A 16775-nucleotide genomic window follows, 5' to 3' on the forward strand; every position below is an offset into this window, starting at 1 on the left:
TAGTAAGGCTGGGATCAACGGCACCGCCATGCACTTGAGGAAGCATCTTCAGGGACCTAGGAGCCAATGTATCCGTTTGCATCTTGACCCTGGCTGCAGCATCTGGACGAGACCGATCTTTGCAGCCTGCAATTTATGCGGCAGATCAGCCCACGTGGTGCGCGATGCCCTCTATTTGGGAAAGGGGATAACGAGTCTGGGACGTTCTTGACGTACCTATTTATTAGCTATCGATGCTTCGGCTACCACGACGCACCTACTACTTCCTACTGACTGATACCTTATCGTGGCTGGGAAGGTACAGCTTGTGGCTTGGCCCGCGCCTGCCCCACCAAAACGTCCATTACATATCCACTTGCAAACATATCACGGCCATTGTAACCTCACTTGATCGCTTCAACTGCAAGTCATCCCAAACCTCCCCACCGTGGCATTTGCAAATCATCTTGCTCTTCCGCTCAAATCTGTTCCAACCTCTGGGCAACGACTGCATACAGCTCGAGCAAACCCATTCGACAGTAGTCTGGCCGTGGACCGTCCTGTTGGTTTGTCAGCCCCTCCCCCTTCTACAGCTTTCCACTAGCATCGCGCTTCATGGTTTACGCGCAACGCTGCCTAACGTTTTGCCCTCCAGCTTGATACCTCTGTTCTGTTCTGACAATACGCAGAATTGCCGTTTCCTTGCGCTTCTTGTGTTTGCTTACTGAAGTGCACACACAATGGCAGACGTTCCCCTTTACGTCATCTCCGCCAACACCTCCTCGGAGCGGCGCATCACCCCCGCGTGGTCGATCAGCACCTTACGCTCCAAGCTTGAGCACATAACCGGCGTGCCTCCTTCTTCTCAGAAGCTCTCACTGAAGACCCCAGCTGGCAGTCAACCCATTGAGGCTGCCGACGAAGATGCCGTCACCCTGACCAGCTATCCCCTGGCTCCCTATGCAGAACTACATGTAAGTCAGGTGGCACCATAGCAAGAGGCGAATCACGGCCATGGCAGCGGCAGCAATGGCAACGTGTTAGGGATGGAGCCGTTCATGGTTGGCTTTCGTGCCGGGCTGCTATCTCACCCGTCGAAAAATGTCTCATGTCCATCCAGATCAACGAGTCAAGGTTGGGCAAGGCAGATCCGCCGCCCACGCTTGCGATCACGGATCGATGAGACATGGCACACATGCTGGGATGATGCCTTTTCGTCCCGAACACGTTGCCGCCGCCCACCCAGTCGTCTTTCGTGCCTGCCCAACCACTGCACAGGCAGCCGGATATTTTGCCACTAACGCGAAGCCCCAGGTCGTGGACACGCGCCCCATCAACGCTCAGCCCAACTTTAATGACACGAGCGTCGAAAAGTTTGTCCTCCCTGTTGAGGAATACGAGAAGAAGACAGACTCGGTCCTTGCCTGGAAGAAGGCTCAGAAGCTGGGCCGCTTCGACCCCGACGCCCCAAGCCACGAGCAGGCCAAGATTGAAGCGTTCGAGCGCGACATCCAGCAGCGCGGCATCGGCGCTGGCCGTAGGTGCCGTGTTGGCGGCGATGACACGAGGCGCGGTGTCATCAAGTATGTGGGGGAGGTGCCCGCAATCCCAGGCGGCGCGGGGCCATGGGTTGGCGTACACCTCGACGAGCCGGTGGGGAAGAACGACGGCAGTATCCAGGGGACACGTTACTGGGGCGAGGAGTCTGCGCTGAAGCATGGCGTCTTCGTCCGCCCGGAGCGCGTGGAAGTGGGGGATTGGCCTGTGCTGGATGATTTGGATGATATGGAAGAGATTTAGGGGGGCCATCGCATTGTCTGGCATGCCGGATGCAAGGGATCTCGTTCGCTGCACAATACTCAGGGTATGCCCCCGGGGACCAAGCAACGGTAGTCATCAGCAGCAAACACATGCCCATCCCAACCAACACATGCTCCGTTGCAACTATCACAAGTCTCGAACATCAGATGTGCTGCATAAACACAATCTGGCCTTGTTTGAATACTTCCATTCCGCGGGCCACGCACCTCATGGGGTGTGCAGGTCAAAAGACTGACAAAGTGCCTCTGGTGAGGCCTGGGGAAACATCAGATGCCCAGGAGAGCAAACCGCGCACACGGTTAAGATGTAGATGACGAGCCACGGGGTTCTGTTGGTTCTGTTGGTTCTTCTCCCAAATAGGTTGATCGCGCATCTCCGGACGAACACACAGCAGGTGTGCGCACGTTTACCGCCAGCCGTGAAACAACCCTCTCGACGACGCCCGCGGAGGCCCCACCAAACAGGCGCGGCAGGGCCCACGATCAGGAGCGCCGTGTCGGACAGGGTGCGGAGGACGCGACAAGGGACGTGCCCCCGCCCCGTGTCGTCTGATGAAGGCGGCTCGCGGTGTGGTCCAGATCAAGACTGGCTGGACGGCAGGGCGGGGGGTGTGTGTGATGGAATCGAGAAATGTTTCAAACTTGTGACCGAAGTGTGTCAAAGGCGAGCGCAGTGCAGTTTCTCTCCATTTCGGGCGTCATGCGCATTGCGATGCTGCGGCAGGCGGTCTGTTGGGATGCAGCTGGCTTGTGATCACCAAGGAGCCCCCTTCCTCCTGTCAGTGGGTAGAGTATGCACACAATGGGGGCACCAGAGTTCGAAGCCTTGCCAACTGTACGAAAGGGCCATCCGGATCGCATGGTGGTTTGTAATTGCAACCCGTGAGCGATGAATGACAAGGGGGGGGAGGCCCGCTCTACGACAGAAGTTTGTGGGGAAGTGACAGGACGTGAAGCCAGACCCAGTAGTAGTAGTTCGTAGTACGCCGGATAAGAAAGCAACATGTCCGACCAGCAGCCTCACTTGGGGCACACTTCATCCGCTCGGCTCCGCATGTGAAATGCCGGGCGGGAGGGGTGACCGGTTCGGCATGAAAAAGGAGGCAGATCGGACAGGGTTTGGGTGCTGATCATGAATCCGGAAGGGGAAGGACTCAAACGTGGAGTGCGTCGTGGCAGGGTTGGCAAGGGCTGAGTCGGCCGGATGAGGCGGATGGCCGTCTCCAGTGGTGTATAGGAAAGCGTCTGAATTGGGACGGCAAGGTATAAATTATTGTGATACAAGTGTAATGAGTTTCCGGCGGACGCGCTGCGCTCACATGACAGCTTGCCAAGGCTGGTAGGGTAGTCCGATATCAGGATCATCTCGCTGGTCGAATAACCGTCATTTGTCTCCCAAAGTTGTTCAGTAAAGTTAGGGTTCATCTAGGCTAGGTACCTAGGTAAAATTGACGGCTTTCGCCACACTGACATGGCCATTACCATGAGTGCTGCCTTGGCAACGGCAGTTGATAGAGTTTGGGCGCATTACATGTTCTTGTCTGTGTGTTGATCATGACTGGCGGAACGGAGAGTTAGCCAAGACTTCTTGATATGCGTAGGTACTATAACAGCTGCCGGATGCCGAGAGGGTCGGCCTGGGCTGGATGGTCTGAGCTAGAGCCAGAGCCCAGACAGACCGGGCGCGCTGACCCAGTATGTGAGTCGTGGTGTCTTGTTTGGATACAAGTTGAGATCACCACGATGCAGGCCAGACATGGTGATCAACCACTGGATGTGAGCCGCAGGACGAGGGGCAGCAGCTCCCACATGATGCACACAGGAGAAGGAGAGGCTCCTGGGCTCCTGGGCGGCGTGGCGGTGACTGGATTATGTAAGGACAATGCTCTCACGTCGAGTCGAGTTGATGAGCTCATACATGTAAAGGTAAGGTGCCACGACGCGACGAGCCATTCTCAGCGGGGAGCCAATGCCTTGGTCTTGGCGCACCTGCTGATTGGTGGCAGTAAAACCTGTCTGCCAAGAGTGACACTGACAACTCCTGCCTTGTCCACCCTGATTGGATTGAACTGCCAAGGACACCCCAAGAGGGCCAAGAAAGTCTTTCCTTGGCTTCTTGGCCTTTTAGCCCTCGTTCTCGTCTTGGCTTTCCTTGGCCTCGGTTTCCTGCTGACTTGGGCTCAAGGGGCGCCTCCCAGTGAACTCGCTGCCCGCTTTCCTCCCCTACCGTAGCCGAATGGTTTGGCATTGCCTCGAACGTTGGCGTTAGTCGTTAGGTCGGTATTGGCACATTCTTGACTCTCGTCCCACGTCTTGGTCTCGCATCTTGGAGGGGAGAATCCCGTGGCTTTCGCCATCCGACTCTGTACCTCCTCTCCCTTCTCGACCCTGACCGTCCATTTTGGCCCGCCCTCACAAACTTCCGACCTCCTCATCGGCCCTCAAAAGGTGGGTGGCATCCATCTCTTCTCGGTCTATCAACCGCCTATGATCGATGACCTACGACGCCTACCCTCATCGCTCCATCCTGCCCGCCCGCCCGCCTCGTTGCACCGACGCATCCGACCCGCATCAATTCGCTGCCTACCCTGCCCGCTACAGCAACACGAAACACCATCGAAGACCGCCCGTCCCTCCGATCTCCGCCAAGCGTCGTCGGGATTTGCAATTCCTCAGTGCCCTCGCCGCTGCTGCATAGCAAACCAACACCAGATCTGCTGCCCGCGCGACCGGTCGGCCGATACGACGCGAGCACCACGCCATACAACTTGTGGAACACCCAGGCTGCGTGATCTGGTTCGCATACAACTTGCACGTCGATCACGACGACGGATCCCCGGCGAGCCCTGAGCCTTCGCTGCGTTCAATGCGTGCGCTTCTGCATTGAGATGCGACATCCCAAACGACCCCCCGCCGCATAGCTTTTGCTCTGTTTCCGCGTCTCCACCGTCGCCCTACAGGCGCTCGACATCCGACCTACGATCTTCATCCTAGAGGCCTGCTCTTTCGCCGCCCACTTTTGCCCGACGATAAACCTCCGGTTCCGACCTTCCGCGTTCTCTTTTGTCATCCCGCGATCGATTCCCTCTTCTTTCCCACCCCCGCTACAGCGACGTCGACCGTCGCTTACAGTGAGAGAAAGAAAAGACCACGCGAGATGATACCCTCCCCTCTGTTGGCGGTGCTGGCGGGCGCCGCTGTCGCCGCCGCCGCCCAGGCACCGACCATCACCGCACAGAACGATGTCCCGGACTGGGCCGCCGAGTCAACAATGCAGCTCTCACTGTCTTCCGCCGGCGGCGAGGTGATGCCTCTCGACTACACAATCATGCCGTCTACCCAAAGCTTAGGCTTGAACCAATCCGAAGTCGCCCGTGGAGTACGTATCCTTCTGCCGCCGATGTGTGCGTCTTTTGACGGATGAGCTAACCTACGCAGTCTATCAAGTTCGAAGGTATCATGATTGCTGTGGACCCCGACAACTACGATCTCATCACTGGCCCTGGGCAGATCGCCTACCTGTCATGCGACGAGAAGGACGATGGCCGCTCGGCAACCCCCAATGTCATGCTACTGGAGTTGATGGAGAATAAGCCGAAGGCCATTGTGCTCTACAGTACTGTCGGTAATTGGTGCATGCTCGAAGGCTCTGAACTTCCCTACCAGAGCATTTTCACCATGGCCGACGCCGGCGACGCCATGGCCGCATTTGAAATTCTGAACAATACCAACGAAGTTGACGTCATACAAGTCACCATCACTGGCAACACGACATCGGACAGCTCAGGCAGTGGCGGCAGCAGCGGCGGCAACAACTCGGCTGTCGCCATGAGCATTCTGTACACCATTACAGGCCTCATCACCCTGCTCTTCCTCATCATCATCTGCACAGGTGCCATCCGAGCCCATCGCTACCCTGAACGCTACGGCCCCAGCAGTGGTCACGCCGGACGGCCTCGCCAAAGCCGTGCCAAGGGCCTTGCCCGCGCTGTTTTGGAGACGATTCCGATTGTCAAGTTTGGCAGCCCGGAACCCGCGAAACCAGATCCCGAGATGGAACTTGAAAATGCCTCGATTGAACCGCGCGACAGACCCATCGAGCTGGAGCCCGCAGGAGGAGGAGCAACGCCGCAAGTAGCGGCAGGCAGCATTCCGCAGGCCACGGCAGCGGCCACCGGAGGTGCGACAATGTCAGCCACTGGAGCCGTCGGTAATTCCAACGACGAGCACCTGGGGTGCACAATCTGCACAGAAGACTTCAACGTGGGAGAGGACGTTCGCGTGCTGCCCTGCAACCACAAATACCACCCAGGTTGCATCGACCCTTGGCTCGTCAATGTGTCCGGGACCTGCCCGTTGTGGTCAGTTCTCCTTTGCAGAATGGGTGTATGTCGTACAGATGCTAACATGTCACAGCCGCCACGATCTGCGACCTGAACACGACGAGGACGAGGAGCGGAGCTCCGCAGACGATGCGCTCCCGCCTCCGCTCGAGCTTGACGGCCAAGACAGCGACAGTAACAGTACCAATGGACCGCAGAGACGCAGGACATCTCGCCTCCTGGATCTCAATCGACTGCGGAACGCATCCGTGGAAGAACGAATGCAAGCCCTGCGAGACTACCGACGCGAGCAGCGTGCCCACGCCGCACCGGAAGGGTCTTCCGAGCATGAGGTTGACGCGCGAGGCCGCCGGGCCAGGTTGGCCGACAAGCTCCGTGACAAATTCAAGATCCGGACGAGCCCCCAAGGCGGCAGCGGCGAGTCCTGATAGACAAGACATGTCGACTATTGTCTGCGGTGTCAAATTTTCCATTCTCTCTCTATCATTCTAGACTCAGAGCCCACGAGGCTCAAAAGCATCATTTGGACAGCATTGCGCGGCGTTTAACGGATATCGAAACTAGGGTACGACTTGCTTAAGGATTCTGATGGGCTGGCTGGGACGTGCATGACGAATCGATGTTGTTATTGTAAAGGTGGACAATGGCGGCTACACATTTGGAGAGAAACGAAGAAGTACGGCGGAGGAGGAGAGAGGGGAACTTGGTCCCCCAACTGGTGGTGAGATCTTACCGCAGTGACGTGGAGACTCTCGCTGGAGGGTTTTAGGGGAATAGCTACCTTCCTGGGATAAGTGTAGCTAGCAGCCGCGTGCGGCCAATCTTGCAACGGAAAACATGTCGACCATTCGTGACCTGACTCATTGATGTTACGTCGTTGCGAGTTGTTGGCTCGAGGAGATCTGGGGAGGGGGCGGACCATCGGGGTACTGCACGGCAAGCGTTCCGTCTCGAAGGGTTCTACGGCGTGATCGACCTAACGCGAACTCAATCTCGGCACGTGGACTCTCTTCTTCGAGGGAGCTTGTTGCTCCTCTGAATCATGTGACAGAGAAAGGGCTGACCGGCGTCTGTGGACAAGCACGAACGTTGTGCCCGCAGTAGCTCGATGCGGGAGCTCGACAAACGCAAGAAGAAGGAGGTTGTGGACAAGATCATCACTCCTGGAGCACGCCGGCGTGGATTCTTGAAGCCCTCTGTAGACGAGAAGCCCTGCTGCACGTCTGTTCTCGCTGGGGGTTACGCTCAGAGCTACGTGCTACGTACAGGACGGGCTGGTGATAACGCATGCAGTAGCTTCATCAAGGCTCCTAGGGATGTGGGTTGCGGCGGCCTTTGCGCGCCGGGGCGAGGGTTCAGACGGCGCGGGCGATCATGGCAAGTCAAGCACAGAGGGGATTGGTGGGTTCTGATGGATTCATGGAGATTTGACCTGCAAGGCTAAGTAGTTCTGGATCACTATTCTGTAACTACATGAGTCGTTCAGCACTCACGTCTTGGATCTGCACTTGTAAGGTAGCCACATTGGATGTGGAAGGCTCACTACGATCCGTATCTAGAAAACCTGCAACTGAGAGGTAGGTGGCGTTCGTGAGGTGTTGACGATGAGAGGCGCTGCGCACTGACGCTACTAGTATGCACAGACGGATTGCTGCTCTTGGCGGGGATGGGAAGGGTCATCAAACAAACCAGTCAGACTGCCTCGTCGGCACCCACGAAGTGAGGGTTGCCCACGGAGATGGTTGCCGTCGCGGAAAAGGCAATGTCAGCAGGAAGTGATGGGGAGACCAGGTTCTCGGGAGCGTTACACCAGCGTGCTGCGCTGCCTGGATTTCAAGGATTCTGGTGGTCGGGTCTGGACTCGATGCCGGCCTTCTTTGCTTGCTTCTTCGCAGCAGGTCAGAGCTAGTCTCAGCTTGCTTTCCACGACGTTTATGGCAGGCAAGCGATTTCTGACAAGTACATGGGAAATCGAAGCCACGTCTCCCTACAGGGCTGGAAAAAGTGACAGCGCCATCCACTGGTGTGGCGTGGCAGACTGGCGGAGGACGAGCCCGAAGGAAGTCGGGTTTGTGGACGATATCCATCTCGTAGCCTTCGCCTTCGCCACAGCTCTGGGCTCATTTTGCCGTGAGGTAGTAGGCCCGTGAATCCTGCACGAACGCACCGACGCATGCACACCGAGTCCTTGCTTCCGGCGGGTCGTTGCCAGCCGCGGGTCTTGTTACGGCGGCTGTTGGGTGCCCATTGTGATGATCCGCGTCCTAATACTCGAGCGAGGAAAGGGAAGAGCCTGGGCAAGCAGACCATGTGCAGGATAAGGTTCAACTTGGCTGCCTGCTGATACTCGTTGTGGCATTCCGCAATCGGGAGGCGCGACGGCGCTGCTCCGTGCCGTTACGGGTGTCCGAGCGGTGCGATGGGCGATGGCGATTATCATGCCTTAGGTCATTTGAGGTATAGTAGGAGTGATGGTGAAAGAGGCGCGAGTCGCGCAGCGTCAGCGGTCGAGGGTTGAGACGAAATTGATTTTCGAAAGCCACTACTTCTGTGTCAGTCGATAGCACATCGATTGGTAGGCGAAGAGAGTCAGGAACGTGGAGAGTTGGATGTGGCTTGCGCTCGCACACGTTTTCCCCCTTCTGAGACTCGTCCCTCGCGTGGACTTGTCGCGATGAATCGACATCGAGTTGTGCTTGGCAAGACACATCAGAGACACATCCATATCTCGATGCTCGGATTGCCGCCGACCCCTCGAGACCCGTGCCAGGTCTCTGGCATAACATAGACGTGGCTGCAGGACAAACTGAGGTCTAGCTTCGAGTGTTTGTTGACCAAGCATACAAATACGAAGGAAGCCGTGGGAACACAAAGGCGCAAAAAGAAGAAAACACACGACCAAGGCCTAGACACATGGGCATGCAGACGCTCGCTTTGACCGCTCAGCTGGGACTCGATCTCCTCGCCGAGCCATCCAAAGGCGTCGTCGCCCTCGCGAGCTAGCAGCGGTAGCACCTACGCCCGGTGCGGGAAGCTAACAGTAGCCAGGCCCGCCTCTGCATCGACCAAATAAGTACTTCCCACCAAGGAAAGGAAGTACCTCACTGGTGCTGCTTTCCCGCGAGTCGCTCTGAGAGCTGCGCCGGGTCAGGTACGACGGGGCGTGAACAGTAGGCAAGTATGGTTCCTACCGTGCGGGATCTTTCCTGCTTCTCTTGCGTCTGACCCTGCCTGGGCTTGGTGTTTGTCCCTCTCGCCCTGCCCACCACAACGGCCCGCCTAGTGGCTGTCTCGCCGGCATTTCAGCTCAGGGAAGAGGTCTTAAAGACCCCCCTTCTCCTTCGTCGGGTGCTCCTCAGTAGAGGGATGGCTCGAGCCAGGCTGTGTTCTCGCTCTTAGTCCTCTTATATCTGACCTCCATTTGCGGCAGCTATCATTCGAGGCTCGACATCGTCGATAGGTCAAGCGAGGACCTGAGCTCTTGTTGATTCCCTATATCAACGACACCTCACCCACGATCGGCACTGGTAGTCCGCGAGGCATACGGTTAGAGGGCTGCATCATGGCGCCACACCTACAAGCAAGGCAGGAAAGGGCCGATGCCGTCACCGGCATGCATGCCGTCGAGCCTCTCGCTGGTATAGTTTTCAGTGTCATCATCTGCCTCGCTTCTATCACTGTCATCTCGGCATTTCTCAGTGAGTTCTCCCGCAAGACTTGATGGAGTAGGTTTCGTCTAATGGATCAATTCCTGTGTTACAGCCCAAAGATTCCTCGCAATAAAAGTCTGGAAGAGGCTTCCTTTTGTCGTCTGGCGTATGTTTCCTCCCATGGAGTCGTCGCCAGTAAGAGCTTCTCGTCAAACTAACTTGTCGACTATCTTAGTCGTTTTTCTCATCTATATCGACTCGTACCTCTTTGTTTTCGTCACGGGCCTTCTACAATTTGCGTTAGGCGTGAACACGAGCTTCTCCATATGCGATGGGGCTATTCTGCTATGTCTGGTTTGCTATGTTACCACAAAAGTGAGCTCCTCGCCACCTCATCCGTATCATTTTGGGGCAAGACTCTAACCTCTACTTCAGGTCGTAAGTTGAATCTTGTCCGGGAATGGTGACATGGCATTGACCCAGCAACAGTTGATCTATCTCTTCCTAGTAGAGAGAGCTGTAAGTGGCCTGTACCGTATGTTCAACGTGCTCGTACTAACAAAGGGGCCAGCACGTCGTCCGCGGCACCAAGAAGTCACGCTTCAAGTCCAAGATGTATCTAGTCAACTCGTTTGGTATGCTTGGAGTATACGTCGTCATTGCTATCCTGAACTTTATTTTGTACGTATTCTCTCCTATCGCCGAGTCACATCTGTTAACACAACACAGCCGCATCACCCGCCTCGAGAATGGCCTCTGCGTCATTGGCATGCAGAAGGTCTCCATGATTCCCCTCATCTCCTTTGACGCTGTGGTGAACATTTACCTCACTATTCTTTTCCTCATCCCACTGAAGAGTAAGGGCAGTCTATTTGTCTTCCTTCTGTGGCCATTCGCTCACGACCTGCAGATCTCTATAGCTTCAAGCACTTCGCCCGAACCCCCGCCAATGTACGCCTGCGCACTCTCGCTATGCGCACATTCGTTGGTGCGCTCTGCACAACCGTCAGTAGCATTGTGTAAGTACTCTTCCCGATACCAAACCCATACGTAAACTAACACTCGACAGCAATCTCACAGTACTCATGGCTCTCAACGGCGAACCTGGATGGGTTTGTCTTATGTGCTGCAATCTCGACATCCTCTTCTCTGCTATTGTCGTACAGTGGGTTACATCCAAGGATAATGCAGCTTCTTTCTCCTCAACCTCGGACCTTTATGGGAACAATGGCCCAAGCAACAACCCAGAGGGCTCATCAGACCCGGTCCACCGCACGTCTCCAGGCCTTGAGCTCGAATCGAATCTCCATAGGCATTCCAGCCTCAATAAGGGTTCCTTTGGCGCCGACTACAAGTCTCATCACCATCTTGATCTCTCCACACGCCGTCCCTCGTCACAGGACATTGTGCTTGGCGACCCCGGCGCCATGGCCATCGACAGTCCTTACGGCCCCGGCGATGCTGCGTCCAGTGTCGAAGAGGAGTACAAAGGCCGGTCCAGCTCTGGATACCCTTCTGAAATTACGCGAACAACCTCCGGACAGCAGCAGCAGCAGCAGCAACAACAACATCACGGACAAAATGGCGTTGTATTAGTGACGACAACGATCAGCCGTGAGTCAAGGCCTGGCCCGGCCGTTTTCCAGCCAGTGGAGGCCCAGGAGGCAGAGTCTACGAGGGGACCTGGATGGGGAGCGAGGAAGAACTCGGCTTCTGCCGGAGTATTTGAACCGGGCTTGATGTATGGCAAGACGGAAATTTGTGGTGGCAAGCCATGATGTTGGAGACGCAGTCAATCAACGAGGGCTGACCCAAGCGTCTCCTGTCGCCCCTACGTATCTTGACCGGATTACAGAACGGTCAGGTCAGGGGTCGGGAAGGTGTTCGGCCCATAGCGGTGTGTTTGATTATATGCTCTACAGGGTGATCTTGAATATCACAGAAGCGTAGTGAGAGTTGACTGTACTGCCTGGTTGGCCGGCATTCGACTGTAGAAGTGCTCTGACTCTGGCGACGTCTTTCTCGCGACATTTCTCCCACTACGAAGAGTTTCCCATGTGAATTAGTTCACCTCAAGAAGTTGTGAAAATGGTGCGCCCTCAGATCCCCAGCCATCCGCTCTCGCCCTCATCTCTGCCTCCGGCGCCTGAAGTTTAAAACATTCACTAAGACCATTTGCGTTCCAAGCCAAGCAGTCGGGTCGTTAAACCCACGACCTGGGAAGGCGGGACGCCGCCGGAGCCGGAGTCCCGCCCCCCCAGAGCACGCAAGACGTCCCAGCAGGGCGATTCTCCAGACGCCCAGACCGATCTCGCCATGCCCCCCACCGAAGGCACCAGTCTTCATCCGGGCGGGGAGCACCTGGAGTCCCCACGCCATGCCCACTAGCTCACCCGCCCCGACCAGCGAAAATAGCAAAGACAAAGGCGAGGCGAGACGAGGCTGAAAAAAAAAAACACCCAAGTCGGTTGTTGCGCAGACCGGTAGTTGAGACCACAACGAAACAGAAGGCGACAAAGGACAGCGACGAGGGAAAAGCCATGTTTGGGTCCCGAGGAGAATCTGCAGATCCACAAAGTCGCTTTGGTGTGCTGGGGGCTGAAGATCGACGCGGGCCGGCTGGGCAGGGGAGCTTGATCTGCGTGTAATTTCCGTACAAGGCCAGAGGCGAGATTGGACGATCTGGAGATGCACGCGGGTGACCAGGTTCGTGGGATGCGGCTTGTCGTCTTGGCTAACTACCAACTCACTCTCATCGTACGGGCATGGTCCCGTCGTAAGAGCATAGCAAGTCGCACGGCGAAAAGTTTTCACGCAATGGAGACGAGGAGAGATGTTGGGGTTTCTTTGTTGCTTCGTAGCTCGTAAACGAATGTCTATCCTTGTCCGCCCTTGGACCCGTGTTGTACCGTGCCTGTGCCGTACCTATTTGTCCCCTTATGCCCTTTGTGCCGTTTTTGTTCTCTATGTTCCGGTACAAGAAAAAAAAAAAGAAACAGTGTCCTTCCAAAACACCAAAGTTTCGGGTATCGCCTCCAAGATCTTGGGTGGTGTTTCCCAGCCCCTCGAGTATGAACCCTTGTTCATGATAATCATCCAGTGGGAAAAGGAGATGTGATCCAGCGAATGACACCCAACGGACGCAAAAGGTGGAATGTCGAGAAAAAGTGGTTATGTGCAAGAAGTGAAGAGTGTTTGTATCACAGCGAGATACTCGCTACGAACGAGGAGGTTGCACAGCTTAAGAGGAGGCGTAGGCCTTGCCAGCGCCGGAGAGGCCACCGGAGCTGATGAGCTTGCCGTTGCCCTCGGCGACCATGAAGAAGGAGTAGCGTTCGAGCTCCTTGAGGGCGTCGAGCTTGGGGATGTTGGTCTGGATCCAGGAAGAAACGGCGCCGTCGTCCTCGCTGAGAGGAGCAAACTCAGTCAGCCAGACAGGCTTGCCACCGCAGATCTCGGAAGCCTGCTTAATGTGGGTGAAGAGGGTGTCAGCGGCCTCAAGAGGAGAGTACCAGTGGACGACGCAGAAGTCGTACACGCAACCCTTGGCGTCGCAAGCAGCGACCCAGTCCCTCAGCCAGTCGAGGCCCTGGCCGGCAATGTTGCTGTTGGTGACAGCGGGGGAGCCAATCTTGACCTGCTTGCCCAAGGGGTTGACGTGCTTGACGTGGGCGTCGGCGGCCGACGAGGCATCCATGTTGCACTGCGAGGGCATATCGCACTCGTTGAAGGACAGGATGTGGGTAGAACCAGCCTCGATGGAGCTGGCGACGTTCTTCTCCCAGCGCTGGAGGTGAACATCGATGGGCCCCCAGAGCTGGGGAACGTACTCAACACCAGCCTGGGAGAGGCCGTTGTCGCTGGAGTCCCAGTTGTATGCCCAGGGGCAGTTGGTGCACTCATTACCGTTGGTGAAGAAGCTCTTGACAAGGCTGGCGTCGTTGTAAGCGAAGCCACGCTTGCCACCGGAGGTGCCGGTAGAACCAGAGTTGGTCTCCTTCTTGGGAGTGTCCTGGGCGCCTTCCTCCTTGGGGGAAGTCACAGGAGTAGCGACGACGGCAGTCTGGAGAGTAGTGGGGGGCACGACCGGGGCGGGGGGCTCGACGGCGGCGGGGGTCTGGACAACGACGTAGGTCGAGGTGGTGGTCAGGGGGTTCTGGGGAGCCGCATCGTCGGGGCTGGGAGCGGGCTGGCCAGGGCCGGCGGTGACGGTGACCCACTCGGTGACAATCTCAACGTGGGTGTGCGCGTACACAATGTCGCGCTCCTCGTGGGAGTGGCGGTGGGCGTTGAAGGCAACAGCCTCCTTGGCCAGGGCCAGGGAGGCAAGAGCGGTGACGGCCTGCTTGTTGAACATGGCGACGAGAGAAGTCGGTGTCTGGGTTCGTGGGTGTAGTTGAAGGAGGTTGAAGGAGAGGGAAAGGCGAAATGGAGACTTGATATGGCCTGTCTGGGTCTTGTGTGACGTCTTTTCCGAAGGAACAATGTACACCGTCGAGGTGAAGGAGCGTTGTTGCGTTTGCTTTTGTTGTGCTGGTCTATCAAAGACGCAGAAAGGAAAGTGATGTCGAAGCTAGCGACAAGTACAAGGAATGAGCTTGTAGCTGAGGAGGGAACGTCAAGCCGGTGATGTGGGTAGAGAAGGTGTATCGAAAAGCCCGGGGAAAGGGGGACAACGAGGGTTCTTAAAAAGAGTGCTGGAACAGACAAACAATGAATCAAGGGCTAAGGGTCAAGAGTGAATGTGTGGTGAGGTGGGTAGCCCTGACATTCACCATCGAGAGAGGGGACGCCAGGCTGGGCCCGATGGAGTCGTCACGACAGGAGGGTGGGTGGGGTGTGGGCCCCCCTGCAGGGGCCAGACCTTCGCGCCTTCCTTCTCTTTGTGTCCCTTCCAGTTCAGGGCGCCCTGGTTTCCCACTCCCACTGTACCTGCCACGCTCACACCCGATGCAGGTACCACGGCCGGGGGGTCGTTTTGGTGCAGCGACGAGTCAATTGGCAGGAACGACGCGGGCTTTCGGGGAGGCACAAGGTCCACAAACGAGGATATGGTACATAGTACACCTACATATACATCGGCCGCTCGTATCTGCTTGCCCTTGCAGGCTATACATGTACATGTAGCACTGGAGGGATGTATAGTCTGGTCAGTCTATCCAGTCTATCTACCTATAGCCGCTTGCACATGCCTTTCTTCCATGCCCCCTTGACTTCGCACTCGCCCCTCTAGTCGTGCGCTCGCGCAGCCGCTCACAGAGGGCCAGGCGCTACCTGCGACACTCGCGCTGAACGGGCCAGACCTGAGAGCGCTGGGGGACGCTGAGGGCCACGAGGGCCCATGTGGTGACGGAACGCCGGAAACGGCCAAGATCTGGCGGCTCAGGCTGAGCGTGCTTCTCCTTCCGGACGGCTGAACACTGGAACTTTTCCCGTACCGGATGTGCGATGAGCGCCCATCGTCCATCCGACCTGATCGGTTATCGACCATCGCATGGCCAGCCCCGAGCAAGGTGCACCTCCCTGTTCTGGACTGCAACAGGCGATCACCACCGTTCAGGGCAACTCTCAGCACCGCCCCCCTCGGTTCTAGACCTTTTGAGCAGTGGGTCCATTGTCGAGCCCGTCGAGCGAGCGAGCGAGCGATTGAAGAAGTGTGGTGAATGAGAATGACGACGAACGATTGAGCGAACGAGAAAAGAGTGGGAAAAGAGACGACGGGTCGAATCACACGAGTTCAGACGAACAGTCGGCCCATCTCTTTCGTTTTGCCTACGCAGGTCCCTCAGGTACCGACCGACCAGCCTGTGTGTTTGACTGTGTCTGTCCGGCCGTCTCTGGCCGTCCCGTCAGCGAGGAGGCACCCCGAGGCCCCTGCTTTCACCCGCCCCGTGTTCTACGCTAACTGTCCGTTTCACAATCCAGCGCACCGGGCCACGTTGTCGATATCCTCGACCCCTGACTAAACCAAGCCAAGACTGGTCTTCCCCTCGCGCCTTCCCCCATTCCGACTAGCCCCGTTCCTCGATGAAGACCGTGAAACGGCGGGCGGGCAGGAAGCGAAATGAGCACCTGCCGCCCCGGGGGCCCTCCATCCGCTTGGCGGCAGCATCCAACCACTGACTGCCCTGAATGCCCTGAATGCCCTGGCGGCCCTGACTTCTCCTCGCTGAATCACGAACCCTGGCCTCGGCCACACACACACACACACAGAATCGGTCGACAACCACTGCAACCCCTGGCGCTTCGGAGAAAAGAAACAGAAAACGACTCAACGGACCCGCGCGCCAACCCTACTTTGGGCCCATCTCTCTGTCTGCGTGCTGTCTCATGCCCTCGCAAGCCCTCTTTTCGTCCTGTCTAATTTACCAACCTGACGGTTTTCACGATCGCTTGGAGGGGGCCGCCCAAACCTCTCACGATCAAGCTAAGAGGCGTACCAAGTAATTTCCCAGTGCCGTGCCGTGAGACCCTGCCGGCCACCACATTGCCGTCCCGCGGAACCAGCATCAAGGCCCGCGGCCTGCCAGGGCGAACACGAAGGAAGCAATAGGCAAAAGCTTGACCCCGGTCAACCTGCCATCTCGACCTTGGACGATGGAGGTGGATCGGGCTGCGAGCCTCAGGCGACGAGAGAGAACGAGAGCTCCGTTCCCCGACCACCCCCCTCCACCACGATAGGTACGCTAAAAACAAGGCCCAGAGCTTGCTTGCTGCCTTCTTTCGACTCGACGGGGGGGACGATCCGGCTCATGTCGACTCCATTGCCGCCCACTCGGCGTACATGTACGTCGCGGCGAAGCCACCACGCGCGACTCGGTGATGGGGCACGCACAAAATTCCTCCTGTTTACCCCCTCCAATCGCCCTTGTGTTTAGCCGTTCGGCCTTCTCAGCGTCAGGGCTAGCTGGAGGGGCGTGAGTGCGCGCGGGCAGGAGAAGCAAAGCCTCTCCTGGCCACGTCATACGCATTCTTCAGGCCAC

The 16775-nt window shown here is 57.0% G+C and overlaps 4 protein-coding genes across 4 annotated transcripts; 3 read left to right on the plus strand and 1 right to left on the minus strand.

Moving 5' to 3' along the window:
• Positions 1 to 719: 719 nt before the first annotated feature.
• D7B24_001727 (uncharacterized protein) lies at positions 720 to 1779 on the plus strand (the record flags this gene model as incomplete). The annotated part of the gene is made up of 2 exons (XM_028635948.1): positions 720 to 953; positions 1294 to 1779. 2 exons carry the CDS (start codon positions 720 to 722, stop codon positions 1777 to 1779), a joined length of 720 nt encoding a protein of 239 aa, XP_028491680.1.
• Positions 1780 to 4956: 3177 nt separating this feature from the next.
• D7B24_001728 (uncharacterized protein) lies at positions 4957 to 6570 on the plus strand (the record flags this gene model as incomplete). The annotated part of the gene is made up of 3 exons (XM_028635949.1): positions 4957 to 5178; positions 5238 to 6160; positions 6216 to 6570. The coding sequence occupies 3 exons, from the start codon at positions 4957 to 4959 to the stop codon at positions 6568 to 6570; spliced, it is 1500 nt and encodes a 499-aa protein (XP_028491681.1).
• Positions 6571 to 9704: 3134 nt separating this feature from the next.
• On the plus strand, positions 9705 to 11570 carry D7B24_001729 (uncharacterized protein; the record flags this gene model as incomplete). Its single annotated transcript, XM_028635950.1, has 8 exons — positions 9705 to 9840; positions 9905 to 9958; positions 10028 to 10167; positions 10282 to 10311; positions 10364 to 10473; positions 10522 to 10649; positions 10703 to 10811; positions 10862 to 11570. The coding sequence occupies 8 exons, from the start codon at positions 9705 to 9707 to the stop codon at positions 11568 to 11570; spliced, it is 1416 nt and encodes a 471-aa protein (XP_028491682.1).
• Positions 11571 to 13033: 1463 nt separating this feature from the next.
• Positions 13034 to 14149, minus strand: D7B24_001730 (uncharacterized protein; the record flags this gene model as incomplete). Its single annotated transcript, XM_028635951.1, has 1 exon — positions 13034 to 14149. The coding sequence occupies one exon, from the start codon at positions 14147 to 14149 to the stop codon at positions 13034 to 13036; it is 1116 nt and encodes a 371-aa protein (XP_028491683.1).
• Between the last annotated feature and the right edge of the window lie 2626 nt (positions 14150 to 16775).

This window comes from Verticillium nonalfalfae (genome assembly GCF_003724135.2).
Source record: "Verticillium nonalfalfae strain VnAa140/NRRL 66861 chromosome Unknown scaffold_137, whole genome shotgun sequence".
In the NCBI taxonomy this organism is placed as follows: Eukaryota; Fungi; Ascomycota; class Sordariomycetes; order Glomerellales; family Plectosphaerellaceae; genus Verticillium; species Verticillium nonalfalfae.